The sequence below is a fragment of the Plectropomus leopardus genome, chromosome 3 (genome assembly GCF_026936395.1).
Source record: "Plectropomus leopardus strain MGB_pleo_1.0 chromosome 3, ASM2693639v1, whole genome shotgun sequence".
In the NCBI taxonomy this organism is placed as follows: domain Eukaryota; kingdom Metazoa; phylum Chordata; class Actinopteri; order Perciformes; family Serranidae; genus Plectropomus; species Plectropomus leopardus.
This window is the reverse complement of record NC_142178.1, coordinates 21,573,490-21,598,433: the sequence shown is the minus strand read 5'-3', so window position 1 is coordinate 21,598,433 and position 24,944 is coordinate 21,573,490. Positions and strand designations below refer to the sequence as shown.

General features: G+C 38.6%; 1 protein-coding gene and 1 long non-coding RNA gene across 2 annotated transcripts in view; both read right to left on the bottom strand.

The window, feature by feature from the left end:
- Positions 1–233: 233 nt before the first annotated feature.
- On the bottom strand, positions 234–11,211 carry frg1 (FSHD region gene 1). The gene is made up of 9 exons (XM_042485521.2): positions 11,053–11,211; positions 9,854–9,921; positions 9,159–9,281; positions 6,776–6,833; positions 5,808–5,922; positions 5,108–5,212; positions 4,823–4,914; positions 1,275–1,385; positions 234–384 (listed from the first exon to the last, which is right to left on the bottom strand). The coding sequence occupies exons 1-9, from the start codon at positions 11,109–11,111 to the stop codon at positions 348–350; spliced, it is 768 nt and encodes a 255-aa protein (XP_042341455.1). The 5' UTR covers positions 11,112–11,211; the 3' UTR covers positions 234–347.
- A 5,913-nt stretch (positions 11,212–17,124) lies between these two features.
- The window catches only part of LOC148189984 (uncharacterized), a 147,170-nt gene continuing 139,350 nt past the window's right edge, over positions 17,125–24,944 (bottom strand). Inside the window, exon 2 of the long non-coding RNA XR_015776140.1 lies at positions 17,125–17,217. This is a non-coding gene — a long non-coding RNA (uncharacterized LOC148189984). The remainder of the gene's footprint in view (positions 17,218–24,944) is intronic.

The following is a 24,944-nucleotide window of genomic DNA, read 5'->3' as shown; positions in this document are numbered from 1 at the left end:
TTATTTGATCTGTGCTTTTACCTCAGTTAGGTATTTGTGCACCTCTTCTCCCACTGATACACGAAAAATGAGACATCCTTTAAACCAAAGGTTTAACAAACAGTTGCTCCACAACAAATTGAAATGACGGTTAATTATTAATAAAAGGCAGTGGGTCATCACAGTGCTTTAAATGTCACCGTTAAGATGAATTCAACCGGCTGCAAACAACAAACAAAGACCCACAAAACCGATCTGATCATGTAATTTTAATCAAAATATAAAAAAACAAAACAAACAATAATGATCAAATGGCCAAATCTTAAAATGAAGCATTTACAAAGACAGTATTCTACAAAGTTGAGTTTTCACTTGCAGTACCTGTCTGCTTTCATTTTGCTTCTCCTGTAATGAAAAGAAACAGAACATGTTACACTCACTGTTAAAGTATGTTTGTGCATTTTCTGTTTTTAATTCATTGTCTAAACCCCAAATCATATTACTTTTTATTCAAAATAAATTAAACTGTAGCACAAGTCTTTCTTTTTTAATAAATGCATTTTACTGTACTGGTATAAATAACTGATGATGTGTTTCTAAATACTTTGCACAGTAATTAGATATGCAGCTATGTTTAGCGCCTCCGTTAACTAACTTGTGCAATTTATGTTGGCAGGTGTGAGAAATTACAGCGGACATATGTTCTCAATTCTGCTTCTTACTACAACTGTGATAATGGTGAGAAAGGATTTCTCAATCTGTCACAATGTCAGCAGGAGATTAACTCAGCCGCCTGTCTGTGAGCTCTCATTAGTTCAGGTAACACATCCAATGCTACAAATTAAAACAGATAAAAATGTATGGGATGGTCCCATCTCACTGTGTTACGCTTTAATGCATCATTTTTGTGTGGATCTATACAAACGTCTCCATATATAACTGTAGAAAGGTGTGTAGAAAGGTAAACAAGTACAACAGCAGAAACATCATTTAGAAATCTCTAAATAACATTTTAAAAGTATTTATTTCCTTTTTTTCCCACAAGAAGCTCTTCAGACCAGTTGAAAGGTATTCCCTCTATTTTTTTAATGAATAAATAAAAATACATTTCATACTGCAAAGTGAAACTGGCCTTGTATTTCACTGATGGACTTTAAATGTGGCACTACTTGAACACTGTGAGTGAAAACAAGGAATCTGCAGCTTGATCTCTTTTAAATGTAAAATAACAATTAAGGGGAAGTGGTAACACAAAAAAAGTAAATTAGGTGTTTGAGAATAAAGTTTTTCCCCACCTGTCAAGCAAAGCTTCGTGGAACTTCCCGTCCGTTCTGGCTTTTTTTAGCGTAGAGGAGTCCTCATCATTAACCCTGAGCCGCCGATCTTGAAAACTCTGAAACTTCTTCCTGTAATTCACACAGCGACATTAATAAGAGTATTAAGGGATGTGCAAAGACAAATGACTCATCGCCAGATTCACACAAGCACAGAAACAGACTCACCCTAAAAGCTACAGAAATTTCCACAACTGATCCTCTTTTGAGAACTGACACTGAGGCTCTAAGAAGCTAAATCCAAACAATGAGCCCAAGTATTAACTAAAGTAGAATATCTAAATGTTGACATTGGCAGTTAAAAAGCATTAAGCGGAATGTCGAAACAGACGAGCTGCCACAAATCAACATAAAATGTACCACTATTTCAATATTTAGATAATGCCGGAAGCTGAACTTGTCAGTAACTACGTTTACATGCACACTAATATTCCACTTTTATTCTGAATAAGACAATGTTCGAATTTGATACGAGTCACATAAATGGCACATTATGTTTACATATTCTGAATAAGACCCTTTTCTGAATGTTTCATTTTTCAATTATTTTCAGATATCTATAAAGGGTATTCAGATTAGGCATCTCAATAGGTTTGGGTTTGGGTTTTTAATCACAGTTTGCGACGTGCAGAGTCCTGCCTGTTTACAGTCGGTTGTCATGAATATGTTTTACACAAACCAACACTTCTTCAGGCTGTGGGGTAGAGATGCATGCCCAAAAGAAAAGCTCACATTTCTGATCAGAAGGACAAACACACTTAATTTTAAACACTATGAAAGGCCTTGATATGGACAGGTTTTTGGATATGTGCAAATATTGCACCCACAACCTTTGCAAGAGTGTGGCTGAAGGACTGACAGAGGTAAGTTTTGGAGTTAGAGTTTGTACAGCCCAACAAGACCGACACCAGTAGGAAAAATTCTAAAAAGAAAAATTTTGATGCAAAGATGCAAAATGACAAGCCGCTCCAGCCGTTTGTTTATTACGTTAAAGTTGTAACAGAGTCACAGACGGTTAATTGGAGACATGCACAGCTGTATGTAAACGGGAATATTAGTGGAATATTCATTTTCATTTGCCATGTAAACATCTTAGGAGTGAGATTGTGTTTTTTGATATGAAGACAAAAACTGGAATGTTTTGTGCATGTAAACATACACAATGAGGAAGGAATATCTTCTGTTTTTTATCAAAATGTCTGCGTAATTTGGAGTGCATTAATTTCAGAGTGGTTACAGTGCATGCAACGTTACTGCAACGTCCTGAGTTGTTGCATGTCATATCCCTCTCTCCCATTTACAAGCCTACTCTGTCGTCTGTCAAATAAAGGCAAAAATTAAAAAAAAGTCACTAAAAAAATGTCAGCAAGAATCTATACATGTATCTCGATAAGCTCTGCCCAAAAGTTTAGCAAGGTACCACTGTCTGTGAGGACTTTATCCTCCTTCTCCTTTAAAATGTTGATGGGGCGCTTAAATAAATCTGCTATATTAACATAAGCAATCTTAATCATGTGTTCAAACGTCATCCACAACAGTCCCATAAACAAGCGAGGCATCCAGTCAGAAACTCCTTTGATATTTAGTCTCTCTTTCCTCTGCCCGTGTTTTATGATTCCCCGGCTGCACTCCATCCTGAAAGGCATTTTAGACGCTAAACACTACATCAAGACACAGGCTCAAGGGCAGCCATTATCAACATGTCAGCATGATGAGTCCATTTCCCCGGCATTCATCTAAAACAAATAATAGAGTGGGAACACAAGCCAAAGCATGCCAAGCAACAAACAGCTTCAGACATATTGCCTGGAACTTAATAGGCCACAGACGGGCCGTATATAAAACACTTGCAGCGTCAGAAGCTGAAATGTAGTTTTGTCCGCTCTCTCATCCGCCTCTAACAGCAGACCATCAATTGCATCTTTAAAGGCGCTGGACTGATGAGGCCGTACCTCAAAGGCATGATCTCACATCCAGTGATTTTGTTGTCAAAATCCTGTCGGTGCAGACCGACACGATGGGAAGATAATGGGAAGGAAATCGCCCTCAATTCCCCTCGATCACAATAAAGTCAGTTCAGAGGAAGCTGAAAGTTATACTGCTTACCGGTATACTGCAAAATGGTGAGCTGTTGCAAAATACTATAATTATTGATACAACGTGACAATAGCTGAAAGGCTATTACCCAGAGAAATAAAATGCAATGTAATTACTACTTAAAGAAGTCATTTCCAGGGTTTAAAACAGGAGAAACAAGAAAGGCAACAGATACAATATTTGCTACACTGACAATACATTTTCTATTTAAAAAAAAAAAAAATCTTTAAGCAGTGGTGTAGTGGTAGTTGATGAGATGGGTGTACTACTAGGTAGTGATGGGTACATTACTGAGGAGTAAGTGGGTATACTCGCCTATTTATTCCAATGGCTTTTTGGCAGATAGCTGGGTGTACTGTAAACGACCGGAAAAAGATGTAGGTTTACCTTCCACTACACCACGGGTAGTTTTGCAGCGATAAACTGGTTTCCAATTATACTGTGATATGAAAATTGACAGTTATCATACCTTGTACATTTGCTTATCTACGGATTTTTACGGAGAATCTCACCTTTAATGTAGCTATGACAATAAAAAATACTGTTGCTATGCTAACCGCAGGCTGTATGTACAGGACACACACACCATTTCAAACCACATCTAAATAGCTAGACAGATTCTTTATTATAGGCACTATATACAAACTAGGTTTTATGAAGTACACACAGTTATCACTTGACCAAAATTACTGATGTAGGTCATATGATACCAACTAAACCGTCTCCATGACAACTGAGCAACTCATCATGTGACAGAGAAAACAACATATGCACAGTGACCAGAAAACAGACTCCCCTAAACAATCCAATTATTTCCCATTCTGGTGCATGTTAGCGAGGGTTACAACGTTTAACTTGTCAACTACTTGCACTCATCCCTATTTTAGGCCTGTAGAGTTAAAATAACCAATAATTCATAAGAAAAAAAATTGGGGGGAAAGTCTGAAAAAATAAAATTTAATTTATGGAGCATAAATATGTTTTTTATGGTTTTATATCCAGTAAATTATCTCACCAGTCACCACCAATAAGATCTGTCTTGTCTCATTGTGGAAATGTGTTTTTTTAAATATTTTCTCTCCCTTATAGTTTTTATTATAGGACCGCTGTACTGGTTTGCATTACAATGTACCAGGGTTTTTCATTTTTCCTGTCACTCTGTATTTCATATGCATGTAAACTACCTTCTAACAGCAGACACTTTCTCCCAGAGCCCAAATCTCTGATTGGCTCTTAAACTGCACATTAAATGCAGCACAAAAAGGTCTACTGAACCTAACAGAGATTGACAGACAGTTAAATTGGAAATTATATGCAGAGAGAAGCCAACATGGGCTTCCTTCATTTGTTATTGATTGGGCTGCTTGTGTCCTAAGTCAGCACTGAAGTTATACACAGCGGAGGTTACTTACACATAATTGACCTCGCAAGACTTCACGTTGCCCCTGTCCTCTTCCGCGATGTCATCTTTACGCTTGACCTCTCTTTCTGCACTCGATCTGATCTGCTCATCATTCAGGGGAAAAAACAGATGGAGGGAGAAGTTTTGCATTAAATATCGATACCTTGAACCCCCTGAAGTGAGGTCACATACATTTCCCCCTTCCATCTCCGCAGTCAGGACCCCGCAGAGATTGCATGCGTAAAGTGAACGGATTAACATGCAGCCTTGTGGAAGAACACAATTTATACATCACCTTCACCATCTCGCCATCCCCTGCTGTCTTGCTCTTGGCCGCAATGTCCCCACTGTCACTGTAGGAGATGAAACAGCTATTTGCTGCCAGGAGAGCCATTTTGCCCTGAGACAGAGCAGAAAGAAAACAGAGGAGGAGGAGGCAGTAGATTAGATAGAATTGCAGTGGGATTGGTTGTTGTGACAGGCATGAAAGGTTGCCTGATATTTGATGTAAAAGAGTCTCAAGGTTGTGCCGGGCAGGTTGTTTATAGGTTCAACAAAGCATCAAGGCAAGCAGTGCGCTACAGTGATAAGGCGGACGCATTCTGCATAATGAATTAGTTGTTCATGACTACGGCTAAGTGCATCTGTCATGGGCTAAACTGCAATAAGGTAGGGTACAGCGGTCAAAAATGAGTCCCTTTTTACATGATGTGCCACTGCTGCTGCTGTGCAATATATATACAAAATGTGTGTGTGTGTGTGTATATATATATATATATATATATATATATATATATATATATATATATATAAAGTTGCAACATCAAGATGATACAATTAATATATAAGGGTTGTAACAAACATACAGAAAATGAATAAAAATAGAATAAAATTAAAAATCTCCCGCTGTCTTGGACTTTCCTCTTATGTATCCCAATTTACCTAAGTTAAATATATGCCCCAATATTAGGAGAAACTATAGAAGATCCACTCACATCCTGAAAGACTGCTTCCCATTGTTCCCTGGCACCAATAGCATCAGAACGCCCCACAACCAAACCCTCGGAGTTGATCCCCAGGTACTTGCCATATCCAGACTTCAAGGCAATCCTGCAACAGCAAAAAAAAGCCAAATGAAATTGTAAGATTGCAGTACACTCATACAGGCGATGCTTTAAAAAGACATGGCATAAAAAAGGCTGATCTGATGATGATATGTCATATTTCGAGAGTGTTTTGTCTTTGCAACAGGAATAGTTTCATAATACCAGTCAAGGTTTAAGGCCATTGCTCACCAAGTCTACATTTTTTGTCCAAAATTGTTGGACGTTTAAAAAGAAATATCAGTCGATGTGAGTCAATCACATTTAAACACTGACTCCGAAAATTTATTCTGTCATGAAAATTACATTTTCAGAACAGGTTTGATTTTCTGTGGGTTTTTTTTTTTGCATCGGTCAAAGCCTTTAGAGAGTTGTTTGACCAAGAAGCAGTGAAGAAAATGTGGCGTAACCAGTGGGACACATACATCTGGATGATGATGACGAGGTGGATGCTGACCACACACAGAGAGTCAGCCACGGTGCCAGATGCATACAAGACAATGAGAGAGTGGCGTTGGCGACAGTCACAGAGGTACATTTTGAGTCGTACTGCAAATTTGTCGCCATGAAAAGAGAACAAAATGGATCAAAGTCAGTGTGCAAGGTGTCTGTGCACAATGTTTTTTGTGATGGAGTGATGGAGGAAATTAATGTATCAGAAAAAAATGGGCTTGGTTTGCAAATCTGAGATCTGCAACTGAAGAAATGGAACCAGAATGAGCAGCACCTCCACAAGAAGAGGGTGCATTACTCCTGTACATTTAGACACTATGAAAAGTCCCTGCAGAAGCATTAAATCTGTAAGTGAAGGATTATCTATTGATGCAAAAACAAGGAGCATTTAATCTTTGTGTACTCGCCTTGTGTCTGACAGCTTGATGGCAGTAAACTGTTCTGGCGGGTCTGGTCCTTCATCATCTGAAACATATAAAACAATGTTTACCTTTTAAAGATTTTATGGTTGTTAGTATTGCTTTCAATTCATATAGAGAATTTTTATTTGTTTGGATGTGTTATAAATGAGGCTCCTCTCTACCTGTAAAAAAAAAAAAAAGAAAAAAAAGAAAGAAAATGTTGCAGCACGTTGATGGCCAAGTTAAAATATTCCTGAAACTAGTTGTTTTGACCAGTAACCAAATCTTGGACACCGAGTTTTGACAGAAACAAGCTTTTACCACACAGACACACACACAAAGTATTTAATTAATTATTGTGTAACAATTATGAGTCATTATTAAAATGTGGATCATTTTCTCTCACGGCAAGTTTATACTTGAGACCTACTTCATGTTTTAGTAATGCATTTCTTGTGATTAATAATGCAGACCCTCTGGCTATGTAGCGCTGTGTTGATCTGGGTCCATTTCACCAGCACTGAGACATTTGGAATAAGATAAAGCAAAAACTGTTGTGTTGCATTTAAATGCTTTATTTTCTATTGAGGTCTCTTGGGTTCCTTGTGATTTTATGCAAGTGACCTGCCTATGATTGGGTCACTTTCTGACCTTTACAATAAATCAAAGTTTTGCACAATTTGTGGTGCGTCATAGAGGCATCAGGTCAAGAGAGAGCAGAGCCAGTGAGACATTAACGAGGAACATATTAATAAAGTAGAGGTAAAATGTGACAGAAGCTGGGTTTTCAAAAGGCTGATTATCTTTGGAATATGTCAGATGGTGACCCGTGTTGGCTAAGAGAACATCAGCATGTTTCCTCTGACCTGCAGGTGAATGTGAACACTCTCTCTGCAGTCGTCTAAAACGCTGTATCATCCACAGTGCGACGCCTGTGCAGAAAATCCAGTAAAGAGGGCAAAATCTCTAATCTCTCTTTCTATACTGCTAGCTCACATCCTCTTTCATCTCTTAGAAATGAGCTTATGTGCATGCAGAGGATGAGGACCCACTAAGGGAATTGGGATGTTTCAATCTCCCAGCCGTTTTAACTGGTTCTTTCAAAACGTGGGCTGAATTAATTGTTAGTAGTGTCTCTTTCCGGGCAGACTGTTTCAATGAGCACCACTCCCTCAGAAGTGCCCGGAGGCAGAAGTGAGTGAAAACTCAGAGTTAGCTCTGTCCTCGACTCAACCCCTGTTCAGCCTTTTTAGTCTGGTGTCTGGATTTACTACTTAAATACTTACTGCTTTGTGGACTGAAGGCAAACCCCCCGTCATCCCCACAATGCCTGGAGCCTACAGTAAAGCAACCTCACAATTGAGTTTTAAATTCTTCAAGTTTGTACAACTGTGGCATAAGTGAGCAGATGCAGACTTTGCATCTTTATTTAAAATGCATAAAAAAGTGAAATCCAGAACAGCTTACACTCTATGTGGTGCTATTTTCACATTTAAATCCCCCTTAGCAGTTCCTCCAGGGTAAAGTCTTGCTCTTTTCTTCTGTGCTACACATTTAGATTTATCATCCTGAGTTATTCAAATCAATGTATTCATACAAGTTTTTCTCATAACCTGTATATATCACATTATGTCAGTGCTAGGCAAAACTTTTCATAAATTAATCAAATTGATAGTGGATGCAATTAAATGTGTTCCTTCAGATGGATCTGAAAGTCAAACTAGGGCTGCAACAAACATCATTTTCATTATTGATTAATCTGCCAATTATTTTCTAAACAAATTGTTTTGTCTATAAATTATCAAAACTATTGAAAAATACCTGCTGTAGTTATCCACAAGCCATGGTGAGGTATTAAAATAAAATGGTTTTAACAGTCTAAAACTCAAAGATACTAAGTGACAAAGAAAAGCATTTAATCCGTAATAGTTCTGATTAATTTTCTCTCGACTGACATGTCAATCAATCGACAAATTGTTACAGCTTTTCTTCAAACATATAAATTGAAGAGTAACTTCTTTCTTATTTTTATTAGAATTAGTTTGAACTCATTAACAGCATTCTGCAAACAGTAGCACAATATGATCATATCATCACGACACATAATATAAATGATTAGAAATCTTTGTAAACTATTCCTCATGGACTGCTATTAATGACCTGAAGCGGTAAAAAATGTCACACAGCCAGCAACAGCAGAAAATGCCACTCCAAAAAATACATTGACAAACTTTGATATATTGGAACAGTTTTTTTATGCACAGAAAACATTTGAAAGTGATCATAGAGTACAGCAAGTGATCAAACAGAGTAAAAGTCACTAAAGCTGTGTGAATGACCCGACTCCTGAAATGACAAATTTTGAAGTCACTACGCTTTGTCCTCTTACCTTTGTGTGGTGCGCCGAGTGTGAAGAGCCCGCTGTCCAGGGCATGGATGTACGAGTTGTTCTGCATCTCTATGGCAACCGTTCCAGTGATCTCCCCAAAGCTGCTGACACACCACCAACCGCCTGGTGAGCACAGAGACCCGTGTCACAAGGTGTAATAACGCACGGCACCTTTGTTTGCTTAAAAGCCACAACATCCACTCAGAGGAAACTTAAGTTGATAAATATACTGGGGAGAAAAAATGACTTCAAGTCTTACTCAGCTGAAACAATGTTCATGCAAGCAGCACTGTATTCAAGTGTAGCAGATGTATTTTCAGATTTTGCCTCTAAATTCTGTGATATACAGGTACAGTAGTTAGTAGTACAAGTTTGTCAGTGGGTTTAGATGTCAAAGGAGGTTCTTGTTTGTTTTTCCTTTACTACTAATATTGTTTTTAAAATCATCTTCAAAGACTTTGTTTTAATTGCTACAAACACAATTGTGCATAAATACACCTTAAATTTATCTGGTCATTTAAAAAAAAAAAAACTTGCTGAGATGCAAATACCACAATGAAACATTCCTATATTCATAATATCAAACTTCTCAAACTCATTCCCACTTATCATCATACTGAAAATAGTATATGAAATAGGATATGAAAAGTCTTGGTTGGCTTTTACATTTTTAGAAATACACAAAATACACATACCAACGACATCAACTTTCTCTGCTTCATCTCCTGCCTTTCTCTTCTTATCTTTATGCTTCTTCTTTTTCCTGTAAAAAACAAACATGTCCAGAAACCCCCCCAAAAAACATTGTCATTAGTGATAAGCTTACTGAATGTTTAATTACACAGGTAATCCTTGCAAGCACACCCCAACATTAACTTGTCACACAGCCCTGGAGTAACCCTGCACATCACTGCAGCAAGGTGAGAGGTCAGTGAAAAGAAGATTTACAATTTGCACCAATTGTATTGTGCTACAATATAAACTTAAGACAAATGTATACACTTTTATTGATAGTATAATAAAAAATATCCCAAAACACAAAGTGGGTGATGGTTTAAGTTATTACAAATTACTTTGTTTTAACTTATGTAAAGTGAAAAGTACCACAAAGAGCTCTCTATTAATTACATAAATTATTACTATTATTATTATGATTATTATTGCCACCTGTAAAGATGAAATGCAGAAATGGCTCAAAATAAAACAGCATGAAAGGCTGTGTGGTTCCTTACAAAAGTCAAGTACTTCAATTCAGATCAACTGTATTTATGAAGCCAATCATCACAAATACAGCAAAGGTCCTCCCTCTGTTCTTAGATCCTCACAGCGACTCAGGAAAAACTCTGAGTAGAGGTATTTTTCATTTCTCAGTCATGAAGGCCTCTATAATCTTGGGTAACTCCTGTCCACTGAGGACTGTGTTTCCTTGTGTGTTTGTTGTATTTCACTAATATGCACTGTAATATAAACACACACTAACGTTATCTACATCTACGGGATTTGCCAAAGCTGGACACAAATTAAAGAACTTCTAGTAACATGATGAGTTTTAGTTTAGTTTAGCTCTTGTTCGTTGCAAGAGGGTTTTAGTTTTGAGATTGAATTCATAGTGTGCTGTAAGCTTCAGGATTGCCATTGAATGTTTTTTGTCTGCAAATAGCGCGATTATAAACTGAACAGCATGTACCTTAACTGTTATTCGTGAATTTCAAAGATACTTCTTTGGCTTCTCGGACCTTTTAAAAGCTGCATTTATCATCAGTTATGACAAACTAACGTTAGCAAACACTAACGTTTTAGCCTCAGCTAGCTTTAGCAACGGCTACAGAAACCCATTTAACGAGGCGTGAATTATACCGCGGATGGTAGCGTAAATGGTAAAATACAGACGTACCCCTTGTTATGACCTTTTAAAACCAGTTTGGTTGATTTTACGCGAGAATATTCAGCCATCGCTTTACTTAGCTAACGGCTGGGCGGTTAGTTAGCACGGCTAACTGTGAGCAAGCTGTGTTCACAACAAGTAGACTACGGCGGCCGCGGAGGCTCAATCACAGTCTGATACAAAACTCAAACAACCGAATTCATCCCAGTGACCAACTTCACCCAAAAATAAAGAATACATCATATCTGCTTAAACTTTGGGGTACAGAATATTAAACGGACCGACCTAAAAATAGAAATACATGTACACAATGCTAATACATTCATTAAAGCAAAAAAATAACCTGCCATGTTTTACTGAATTAAGGATTTTTTATCGCAGAATCTGAGATAAATTTCCATGGGGGAAAAAAACTTAGCTAATTTATTATTCCATAATCTGAGAATTTTTTTAAAAAATACATTGTTTTCTCTGATTATTACTCTCTCTAACTATGAGAAAATTTGTCTTGGGGAAAACTGTTCTGCTCTTGTTATTCTGAGAAAATAACGCAGTTAGTTCAGAGAAACAAAAAATAATGAGATCACTGGATCTTGTCAAATGAAATAAAATAAAATAAAAATTTCAATTTCAATTTCTGTTTTTCAATTCAGTTCAATTCAAGCTTTATTTGTAGAACCCATTTAAACAACCGCAGCTGACCAAAGTGCTGAATGAGAGAATAACAGAGAACAAGAAACACAATACTGAAGAGACTGCAGCCCAAAAGAGTATGAAGTAGATCAAGGTATCATGCTAAGATGATCAATCACGTGCCAAAGTAATAATAATAATAAAGAAATAAAATAACAATCTTGTTGATTCAGAAAAACAAAGGAGTTTTTATTTCATGGAGACGTTTGTCAGAATTCTGACATAATAGTTTTGTTAATTCAAAAAAGAATGAAAGATTTTTTTTCTCAAGGGATTGCATTTTGCCACCTTATAATACAACAGACAATATAACATTGTCATCAATATAATATTGTCATCTCTGGACTGCATTACATTCTTATGTGTTAATATATTGTCCTCCTTACAAAAGCTAGGTCACAATAAACAAAATAAAAGAAATCGATAGAAAAAACCCCCAGAAAAAGTCAAGTTTTATGAATACACTAATACAAAACAGAAAAAAACGACAACAAAAATAATGAACAATATATAGCCTAAAAATGTCAAATATTGGTGTTCTTAAAAAGAAAAGGCCGGATTGAAACAAGAGGAAGGAATGTGCAAAAAAATATCCTCATCAAAAACTTTTGGTCCCGTTAGGCCTTTATGTTAAAGGAAAAAGGAATATTTTGTTTTTTAAATAATCCAGTACTGGAATAGTTGAGGTAAAGCAGACACACATGACTCCGCAGACAAAAATCCCCCTGGTCTATGTGAACTACACAACCTAACGTCACAACACTGCACATCCCCAGTCAACATAAATTTGACATCATCTAGATTCCCGTGTTGACCACCATCTGTGCACTTTCCTAAGTGTATGTAAATAGCTTTTTTGCTGATCTGAACTGACTTCAGTTAGGATAACTTGTGGATTACACGTAACCAGTGGAGAGTGAAACCCCAGACAAATCTACATATTTTTCCCTAATGTGTCCTAATCTCCTAACCTTTGAATAATTTTGAAATTTCCATAAAAGTTTAATACACAGTCAAGCTAACAAAGAGAGTAATAATTGCTGTCATTCAACACCATGTGTATTATACTGAATACATTTTAACTTTTATATTTAATCATAGCACACCATAAATCATAACAGACATTTTATTATATATATTAGGATTGAGGTCAGGGTTAGAAGAAGTGGCATTTGTCTCTTTTTGCCAGCCTACAAACACACACACACACACACACACACACACACACACACACACACACACACACACACACACACACACACACACACACACACACACAAAATGCTAAAAGTTCTCAGAGTCAAACCCTCTGAGACCCTCACCTTAAATGCAAAAATAGTCACACCAATCAACTGGTGAGGTGGGCCGGGGGGTGACCTCCAGCATGGTGTCCTTATGTAACTGTTTATGCTAATGATGCTTCATTTAACAGGACGGGCCCAATCAGGAGCCTCTGACAGGAGGTAATAAATCATCTGTGGACACTGTCAAGAAATAAAATAAATTAGACAGTGGCTTGTGTTATCTGCTCACTGCAGTAAAAGCTGGTAAGAACTCAGTCATCCAACAGAAAAAAAGAGCCAGACTGGAGGAAAAGTGACGAGGGCCGCCCAAAACTCGAGCACAAAACACGTTTTACTGATGCAGGAGAGACACTACTGTAAGACCTCAGTGAGACACGACTTCTGTTGCTGTGCTTGAGGAAAAGTTGGTTCAGAGTACGGAAGATTAATCTGGTCAGAAAAGTCTTGTAAGCTGTGAGGCAGTTAGCCGGTGGGGTTTTTCAGAAGTCATGAATCAACATTTTACCCCGCCTGAACTGAATCCCACTTGTACTCCCTCCGTCATTTGTCAAATTCAATGATACTTTGACAGGAATCCCTGTTGTTGATGGGATTAAACAGTCAACTTGTACTGAGCAGGCTGAGTGGTTAAGCCCAAAAGTACTTAAAAAGAGCTGACGGAAGACAGAGTCAAGCAAAAATGGTAACACGGAGTACCTGACGCCACAGCACTGATTCTGAGGGCTGATTTAATAGTACTTCTCTCTAATAGAGTATATAGACCTTTAGATCTTCAGACATGGTATGTGCCCGGCTGTAACCTGAGCCAAGGCCTTTACAAGCTATTCTTTTAACCTTTATTTTATTGACTGTTTTATTTTGTCGTTGTTTTTTAATGTATTTTACTCTTCTCATTGTCGTTTTATAGGTACTTTTGTAAAGCACATTGTAACTTTGTTTTGAAAAGCTCTATATAAATACATTTTATTATCATTGTTATTATTATTATTATCATCATTATCATTATGGATTTTTATATTGCAACTTATGCCATAATACATTTTTGAATGAATGAATGAATGAATAATTCACTAATGATCAGTTATAAGCTGTCTTTTCGTCTTTTATGTGTTTTTGATGTGAAGCACTTGGTGCATTTAATTTCTTTCTTGTAAAGAAAATTTCTTGTATGAAAGGTGCTATACAAATAAAGTTTATTATTATTATTATATTATTATAAGCTCTTAATATGGACAGCATATGTGTTGACATTTTGTGATAAGTTCCTTTAGACTGTGTTTGTCTTTTTTTATGTAGTAATGCAGTCATTTATGTATTTACTTGACTCTCCAACTATCAGGTATAGTTACAGATTTTAAAGTGACGTTTTTCTTCAGCAGAAAAGTGGAGTTTCAACAGCTTCAACAGCACTTCATAAAGAGCGCTCCCAGTGCTTTTAGTAAAATGCACATGGCTTTTGTATCTATGACAACGATATCTTGGCATCACCGTTATCTAGTAAGCTAACGTGATGCTGAGTTAGCAGAGATTTGACTACACAGGTAACAAAAAGTTTACAACGGTAGAGTGATAAAGGCACAACACACACCAGCAGCATCCAGAGTCCGACGGCTGATCTGCTCCCGCAGACTGGCCTCTCTGTCTTTGTTGTGACAGTAGCCTAGCTGAAAAGCGGCAGTGACGTCACCAGCGCCTTTCTGAAAAGTTCAGATATTTTTAGCTCTAAGCGCCGGAAGCAGCTCCACAAAAAAGGCGGAGCGCCACAGAAAAGATACTGAGCGCAGCGCTTTTTTTCCACGCGGCTAATGCAGCCACAGACGCCTGGTCCTCATATGGGACATTAGAAAAAGACATGCTCGGTGGACACAGGTCCAGAATCTATGAGATTAAACTTTAAACATTAAAAAAAGAATCTATTTCACAACAGCCATTCAATGTATTTATATTCTGTAATAACCTCTCTATAAAGTAGTTTTCATTGTTTGGGCCCTGACACACCAAGCTAACACTCGGCCGTCAATCAATGTCAGGATGTCTGTGAGAGTCTTTGCTCCAGTTGTTGTGGTGCGTCCCGCATTGTAGTCACTAGCTGGCCCCTATCAGTTTTTTTTCATCTGATTTTTTTCCAGAAACTTCAGCTCTCTTTGAGACACTAAGTAGTTAAACAGCTCATTAAAGGCTTAAAAAGATACATTAAAAAGTTAGCTAAAAAAAAGACAAATCAGGTGAAAATTTGAAAGGCATAAAAACCACAAGAGAGATTTTTCACAACCTGCCAGCCAATAATTGTACATAATAATGGCTGATTAATGATCCATGAAGCATTAGTATCAACTATTCATAAAGACCTTTTTTATAAATTATAAAGTCTTCATGATGTGAACCTTAGAAAGTGGTGCCAATATGAACAAACCAAAATTAGTGTATTATTATAATATAACAGCTTAAATTTGAAAGTCAAAAATGAATGTGTCAAATCCTTTAATATAACAAAGCTGACACCCGAGTAGACTACATTATTGCTAAAATTAAAGCAACAATAAAACTGACACCCTAAATCAATTCCAACCAAAATGGCGTCTGAGGTGATAAATATTCTACAGCTGCCACCTAAACTTACCGTCTTCTGTATATTTATTGCTTCACAGATACATCACAGCATCAGCGGCCATACTTCACCACCACAAAGACAAGCTTGATGGAGTGACTCAAAATCCTCCTCACAACATGTGGGATGATACAGTTTATGCAAATAATGCAGCAGCACCACGCCTCTCACGCTCGAAACGTTTCAACTGTCAACTTGTGAAGGATGAGTTAATTCAGGAACACTCCTATGTCCTTTGTGTCTTTCATGTCCTTGTTAAAGTGCCTTTTGTCTAACAAGTGTGTCTGCTCCATTAGCTGCCTTTCATGTGTGAAAAAGCACATTTATCATCCTTTATACTGTACAAAACCAACAACAGGGCTGACAAGAAATTAACTCCTTTGTGCAGAGGTGAAATCTCTTGTTTGTTTTTGTCACTGAATTGGCATCACAAACGATTTTTTTTAATGCAGTTTTATATTAGTATTTGTGAAAACACAAACTGAAGATGTCTGTGAGTCGACCATCCACCACTTTGATCTAGACTGATACATCTTTTAAAAATGATCTAATTTTGTAACATAAATTTAAAGCTATAATTATGATGATCACATATAAAGTTTTCCTTCGATTTTTTTTGCTTGACGTTTTTCTCTAGCTTGTGTTTAATTTTCTAAATCTACTTTTTTCTTGCACTACATTTCTTGCCAGGTTGCTCACTGCCTTTTTCCTGTGTTTTAAAAGAAATTGCACCAATTTGCTATGAGGTTCAAAGCTTTTTAATACTCATGAAAGGCTCCAAAAAGCAGCATAAGAAAACTGATGTTGCTCTTGGTTTCAAAGAGTTGTATTTGCACATTTAAAAGTTGGGATTTCAATAGCTTGCTCTTTTATGAATAAATTGACATCAAACCAGTTCCCGTGTCTTTTTGACATCTTGTCACAACTTTCACAGCTGTTAGTTTTTTTTTTTAAAGCTATTAGCAAATCCCTTAACATCACATCATGTCAGCGTTCTGTTGCCTTGAATTTGCAGATTTTGAGGTTGTGATGTCAATAGCTTGTTCAATTATGGATATATTGACATCTAACCACTTCTCCTGTCTCTGTGACATCCTGTCATATCTTTCACAGCTGTTACTTTGTGGAAAAGTGTGGAAAAACCCCTTAACATCATTATCTTGCCTTATTTAAGGCAACAGGGCACAAAGCAACCGTGATGATGGATAGCCTTGCTCATAACGGTGAAACCCGAGGCCTCTTACTGTTGCCAGACTCAACAGGGGAGCTAACCAGTGAGTGCCTGGTGGACCCGGCCTTGACTCATGGAGTCTGTTCAAGTGCAGCCTAAAAGAACTAAATAGTCCTGCCAAAGGAGCGAGGGCGCATTGACTCAGCACTGCAGACTTGTTCTTGTTATGTGGAGTGTTGCCTCCCTGGCGGGGAAGGAACCAGAGCTAGAGCAGGAGGTGCAGCCGTACCAAATAAATAAACTCACCTCTGGAATTAAACTCTCGGAGAGGAGTCAACATTGCTGACGAAAAGGACGTTTGGACTACCTGGTTAGCTTGTTGCCACCACGACCTGGACCTGAAAAGTGGCAGAAAATGGATAGATGTACATTAATGGAATACTTCACCTACAAAATGACCATTTTTTAATACATCAGTTGTTCACCCTGATTTATTTTGAATTTGTGAGGAAAGCTTTTTTCCTGGCATGCTTCCGGTGATGAATGAAGAATCCAAAAAGTGACAATTCTTGATGAAGTGAAGTAAAAGGGGGCACATTTAATAACAATATCGAACCATCCCTCTACAAACTCTTCCACAACTCATGCAGTGTAATCTGAATGTCATTTATCCTACGCTCAGTGCTTTTTCAAACAAATGTTTTATTTTTCAGTAAAACCTTACTATATAAAACAATTCTGCATAAACAGTCTCACATGACCTTTGTTGCCTAATCCTAACCAACCATACTAGCATGTGTGTTTGTTGATGTCCCAGCGTTGGTTGCCATGTTCTGTTGTTGCCTAAACATAACCGCGTGCAGCGTAATCCCACCATGTGCTTCTGTAGTAGCAGCATCCCGAAACGTCTGCAGTAGACACTGAAGGATACCTAGAGCGCAATATGTAGACGCAGAAGTCCACTGCAAGCGGCAATATGTAACAACTAGGGATGAAAATGTGTTGTAATAATGGCGACCCCTTTTTCGCCAACACATTAAGGATTTTCTCGATTTTTTGATTCTTTGTTAACCGTGGAGGCATACGAGAAAAACTTCATGAATTCAAAGCAACACAGGGTGAGTAGTTTGACAAATTATCCCTTTATGTGTGAAGTATATGTTATAAATGGCTCCTGCATGTTGTGATATTACACAAGCTAATGAGGTCTTTCATTTCAACACCTCGCAGACACTGTTTCTAATTACCTCTTTCTAATATAAATGTTTGTTGTGCCTCTGTTTTCTCTCCTTCTGTGCCTCTTTCAGCTGGTTTTCTATTCCCATCCATCTCCGAGAAAACTTTTGTCTTATGAAGTCACTTCCGTCACCCCACTCGCCACCTCACCCTGTCACCATGTCACCCCGCTCCGTGACCCCCTCCCATCCTACATCTGTCACATATAATCCGCCAGTGGGGATTTAGGTGATAGAAGGTTAAGTTGCTGACAGTGTGGAGCAGGTGTTTTCATAAGTGGCAGCGTGCTGTTACATTGCACTATGGCCGCACTCTCACTCCGTCAATGTCACCGCTCCTTCACGACGTGTTTCCTCAGCTTTCACGGTGTGTGTTTGTACAGACTGACGAAATTTATGATGTGGACGACAACTGAGAGAAGGAGACAGATGAAGATGGATCAAGTAGCTGAGTGCCCCGGGGCGGCTTAGTTAAAATGAGGTAATGATGTAATTTCCTGAGAGTGACACTGGGGAAGAGAGTGAGATGCTGGACAGGTGGAGAAATTAAATTTATGGCCTATTTAAGTCATTCGGTGCATGTAATGTGTGGTTATTTTCACTCTATATTTCATTTTAATTGATGACAAAATTTAGTGAAGATGTGACATAAATCACGAACATAAAGGTCAATTTAAAAGCTTAATTGATGAGAGTTATTAAGTATTATTTATCATCCTTTAATGACAGTTTTTCAATAATTCCACAAAGTTTTTTGCAATGTTTTCAGGGTTCATTTGACTAAAATTACCTGTCACACGGTAATTATGTAACAGAATATTGAATCTCAGGTTGTGATTGAACGCAGAGTGAAAAGGAAGGCTCTCTGGAAAAGAAAGTGCCTAACATGCATATTTATTCTTGTATTATTAAATGAAAGGCGCAAAAAAACATTTATCAACAAAAGACACATAAGTAAGAAGATTAACTTGAGAAGTGCAAGGAGAGCTATTTATCCTCGGATGAATAGAGTGCCTGCCTTAATACTTTTCATGGTGGACTGGACTGCGGTATTACTTGGCTTCATGGAGCTCTGGGTCTGGAAATTGACTACAGTCTACAGTCATTTAGAGGTCTTATGGCAATTTCACTGCAGGTTATGGAAGAGAGGAGTTCAGCGAATGGATAAACACCTGTGACATTTCCTTTCAGGACTATGTTCAAGGTAACAGTTTCCACACTACCTTTTTTCTCTCCTCTCTTGCCAGATTATTAATGCTTCCTCTCAGGGAAACTTTCACACAAATAATGTGCTGCATTTTGCTTTTGACATTGGCTTGATTTAAAAACTACTTATGACTTTCTGATGTATAATTGAATCACAGTTTACTGATGTTGCAGTTCACAAATATGATGTGAATCTACTCACACTTTCTTGCCATTTATGGACTCAAGGGTGTACGTCTGTTTCAACACTGGGACTGACACACATAAAACTGCAGATATGGGGTCCTCCCACAAGGAGTCTTATCAAATGCTTAACTTTATGCATAATGCATTATGTATTTAAATAATTTCCGTCTTTTCTGCATCAATTTATGTTTGAAATGTCTTTTAAAGAACAGTGGGGGGAATGTATTGGCAGAGATGGAATGTAATAAGTATGTTTTTTTTGGTGTATAATCACCTGAACATAAAAATCTCTGTGTTTTCATTATGAGCCATTTATACATACGTAGGGAGCAGGTCCTAATCCCCAGAGATTACCACGTTGCACTGCCATTGTTTTAGAATGGGTAAACCAAACAGTGGCTCCAGATAGGACTATTTGCATTTTTGCATTTTCACAGCAGCCACCTTAGTTAGCTGCCCCTCCATGACGAGCAATGTAAAAACACGGATCCTTCAGCGTGAAACTGCTTTATTCAGTGGTTTTCCTGATTTAAATCGCCTGACTGGTTTGATTTGGAGAGAAGGAGACCTTTATGGACAATTTGGCTCCCGGCAAAACCTCCTGAATGTGTGGGTCAGAAATAAGGTGAGTACAATTTAGGCCAATTTCCACTGCAGGAATTCAGGGGTAGTTTTGTGGGGCCTCACCCACTGGTCATCTCCACTGCAGGAACTGCCCTGAAGGACCTTTTACGGAGGCAAAACAAGCCCCTGCTTTGGGGTAGGTACTTTGGTGCAGCCCCAGAAACTGCCAGGTGAGACGTCACCAAAACAAGAACCATTCTTAAAGCTGCATTCATGTGATGTCTGAATGATTGGAACAACTTTCCCACTGGGAAAATTCACATGAACGGCTTCTCGTGTTGGAAAGAAAGAAACTTTTTCATTAATTCACGTATGGAAACAGCCATCAACCTCTTGTTATAACACTCTTAGCATTAAAATGCAACTTGCCTTCTTTGTAGCTACCATGTTGTTTCCGCTCTACGACGTCAAAGCACATGAACACAATGAAGTCGGAAGAAAGACTCCCTCACTTGGAAACTCTGACCTTCCGACATCACATGGACGCAGCATAAAACCCAGCAGAAGAAGAATGATTATGTCAACTCTGGAGTCCAGTGGGTCTTAATTGGACCTACACTGCTGTGGAGACACAAAAGCTGAGAAGACCGTCTATGAGGCTGTCCCTGTAAATGTTCCCGCCTTCAAAGTTTTACACAGAGCTGTACTGTTTTGGAGAGACAGAGACCACTGTGGATAATTAAGCTGCTGGTTAAAATCGCCTGAACAATGAACACTGAAGGAATTCTAACCAGGAGAAGTTTCAGCTGATTGAAACCTGCAGTCCTACTGAGGGGGATGTGTCTGTGTCTGATGTGCTCTCTGTGTAGGTAAGATTGTGCTTGAAATAGTCCAAAAACATAAATTGTCAATGCTATAAATGACCTCTTTAAAACATATGTTACGTATCAAGGTTATAGAGGAAATAAAAGATGTTGCAAACTTTTACAGCCTTTAACAGCAGGCTGCCTTTGAGGACTGTGTTCATTGCCAGGTTTTATAAAAAGAACACTGGCTTCTGTCTAATTATAAACTTTCTGAAACCAGTCATTTTGTTAGCCACTGAAAATAAACTTTTTGGGGTGAATTTTTCTGTACGTGGATGCAGGATTGTTGCAGGCATGTATTTTTCCAAGCTCAAAATGATGATCTGCATACATCTCCCTCCCTCTTTCTCTCTCTCTCTGTCCCACTGACAAGCATTGTGGTTTTGGCTCTGAATGGTTAGCGCTTGCTGTCTGTGGATCTGCTCCATTGGCTTATGCAGTCTTGTTCTTGCTTCAGAGCACCCCAAATGCAGGCTTCTGCCACTCCCCCCTCCCTCCTGTCTCCTCACTCTGTGCTCACCTTCTACACAGTCTTTTCAACCCCATCTTCACAGACCTTGAGATTGCCTTCCATCAGTGGTGAATGTTAAAAGAGACTAATTTATTACCCAACCCGGGTCCCTCTGCAGCAGGGCCGAAAAAGGCGGTCAGGCTGCAAGAATGACTCATCCAAGCTTGCAGTTTTGCACAATATCACTGGGTGGCAGTATACATGCATGGCTCCGAGCATCAAGCCTCCTAAAGCCCAGCATGACATGCTCCCCACTGATTGCAATTTGCCAGTGCGAATTTTAGGCAGCATCCTATAATGAATCAAGATTAGATATTTTTGAGTCATGCATATATGCATGATTCATATGAACAGAGAAGATATTCTGTAAAATGTTATTTTGCTTTTAGAGTGTGGTTACTGGTGAGCAAGAGGTAGATCTAACCCAAAAAGATGAAGGTAAATTAAGGTTTTAATTCATTTCTGGATAGTATAGAGGAGAAGTTTCTTTATTAACATTCTAATAGTCACCGGCGGGAATTTTTAGAAGTGATTTTGACAGAATGGCACACAAGAGTGAGTTAAGCTGCATGGAGGCAAATGAATTGCCTTATTTACACACTCCATGGGTGGTATATTCTCCCCCCCTAATTATCAACTGCTCTTAATAAACTAATTGCACCCTTTTACGTTTTGAATTAAACTGTGCCAGAGGCCTGCACATACCATAAATGCAGTTTCACATCAGACATTTCACCTCCAATATCCCATGTCACTGATGAGTCTCCTCAGGTATTTGCCTCATTACTCACTGTGGCTGCGCAGCATCAAGTCAAAAAGCCTCTCAGAGTGTGCGGGGAGTAGCTGAATAATTCACAGTCTTGTGTATTTTTAAACTCATCCTTACATTTATAATGCAGAGAAATTTGAATCATATGACACTGACACACTGTTAATCTTTTAGCGACTGCACATCTCCGTAGGCTTTTATCTGTGAATCACTGGCAGTTAGCAAATACATGGGATGCACGCACGCACGCACACACACTCTCTCTCTCTCTCTCACACACACGCACACACACTCTCTCTCTCTCTCTCTCTCACACACACACACACGCACACACACAAACAATCCGAACAAAGTGAAATTTGTAAGCTTGTGTTCATTTCCTTCTAAAGCTCCACAAGCACAGATGGCCTCTTGTTTTCCTCTCGTCTTTCTAACAGTAAAGGAGTTACTTGATCTGACATCACCTGCTGCAAACTGGCAGGAGTCCATCAGCGGCTTTGAATCCGGTCCAAAAAATGACCAACGCTAAGAAAAGACATTTCCATCAGCACTCATCCTAAACAATTTAGAAGCTTTAAAGATGCTGTTCAATTATAGACACCTCTGATTAATAGGCAGCGTACAGTACACAGCGCACAGTGGAGTTAGAGGAGATGGGATGAGATGGGACATGAATCACCAGCTGGATCTGAACCAGGTTTGAACCCACAGTCTCACAAGCATATGGTAATCATGCAATAATGAACTGTTGTCTGCTGCGCTCTCTGCAAGATATTCTCCCGAACATATTGCAGTGTGTCCGTGGTGGCACTGGTGAGCAGGCACACACAGACACATAACACACACACACACACACACACTCACACACCTTCAATTAATTATTTTAACAAATAAAACCGAATCACACACATAGATGGGAACACACACTGAAAAAGGTAGGGTGCTGTTTGTTGGCTAATATTCCTCTTTGAAAAAGTCATTTATTAAATAAATCTGTCAGTGTCAATAACAACAAATATGAAACTTTTCACTTTTTGCACCTGTTGTTTATTCATTTCCAATATGAGTTGGTAAGAAGAAGACACGAGTGGAAATGCAGTTGAACGTGATATTTTACGGAGTGAAATGATTTGGTGAAAGCGTAACACTGACAAAACATTAATTCTGAGCACAGGCAAAATATTTTAGCAGATGTGACCATTTTTCTAACCTTAGAGTACCCCCTTATGTCAGCATGATTAAGGTCTGCATGGCTGTCAACATACGATTTCTTCAGATGCCTTCTCAGGACTCACATCAAATTCAAAAGTGAGTCGTGGCCCACCGTGAGGCTGCGAGTGCTTCACATGCTCATATTTTAAATCTCAAGTGCAGCTGCGTGGACAACACTACAGGTGGTGTTTCAGCTTGTGTTCAGGCGAAGCCATTTGGCTGAGGTTTGGCTCAGATTGTTGCCTGATATAAGACAAAATTAACAACTTGTTTCACTCAGTTCACTGACATTGTGTCTACTCTAACTGATTTCTGTGAGGGAGGGAGAATCTATTCTCCCTAACTAATCACTATAAACAAAAGATCTGCCTGAGTGGGTCAGCACCATAAGCCCACCAGCAACATCTGCACACCATTTGTCAGTTATCGTAACCAGCTGATATGCTGGATCTGCCGCTAAATTTCAGTGGCGAGCGCGGTGTTCACATCACCGCGACCACGTAGCCCGTACACACATAAACGAGTCAACGGAGACTGATAAGACAGAGAACTGATGAATGTCATTCAGGCTTAAATCATTGTGAACATCACTGTCCATACAAGCAATTATTTAATAACTACAAACACTATGGTTTTTGCCCTGTAGGCTGACACTTGTTCTTTTGCTATCTGACAGTTACTTGGTTCATGCAGCTAGATGACTGATTATACTCACACTCGCTCACTTACATTTAAACAGTTTTCCCGGCCCTCAACGTACGTGTTAAGTGGAGCACTGGTGAACTGAAATAAAGCACATCTAATTTAACAACAATTTAAGTCCAAACAGATGTGAGGCCATGCCAACATACGTGTTTGGTCTGGTCAATTTGACATATCTGCTGTTGTGCAAAGGATTGTGGGTCAGAACAGCCAAAAAAGCATGCTGGCTTGCTTAATGAAAAATGTGACCAGACATAGTAGGAAACCCTGGTAGCCCATTTTTGGCATACTGCATTTGACATACTATACTGGGGCATACTAAATCTTTTTGTTTTTATTCTGCCATACAATGGGTGCTGAAATGCATTTTCCCTTGAAGTTTTGGCACTAAATGTTTCCAGTGGATGTTAGTTCATGTTGCAGATTTGTTGCCTATTAATGCAATTTTTAGGAGACGGACTTGGCAATGAGAGGGATTCACGCTGCCATAAAAGGGAATTCAAGGGCATGTGGTACTTATGTTTGGTGTCATACATTAATTGTGTTGTTTTTGTTGGTTGCATCTCATATTTTGTGTCTTACATGCATTTCGTAAACAACTTGAAGGGCTGTGATATATAAATGTGCTGCAAGTAAACCATGCCAAGTCTTGCCTTACTTTACACACTCCCGCTTTAAATGATGCCTGTTAAACTCAATGGTTAAATCAAGTCTACTGCATGTTTGTTAAACAGGACTGAAGTATTGATGAGAGCAGGCAATTTCATGTTGTTCCCTGCAATCAGATGCACTGCTGTTAGAAAATAATCAGCCACGCTGACACAGTTCAAGTGGAAAATCAATGCAGAATTCCTTGCAGAATTCTTGAACTTAT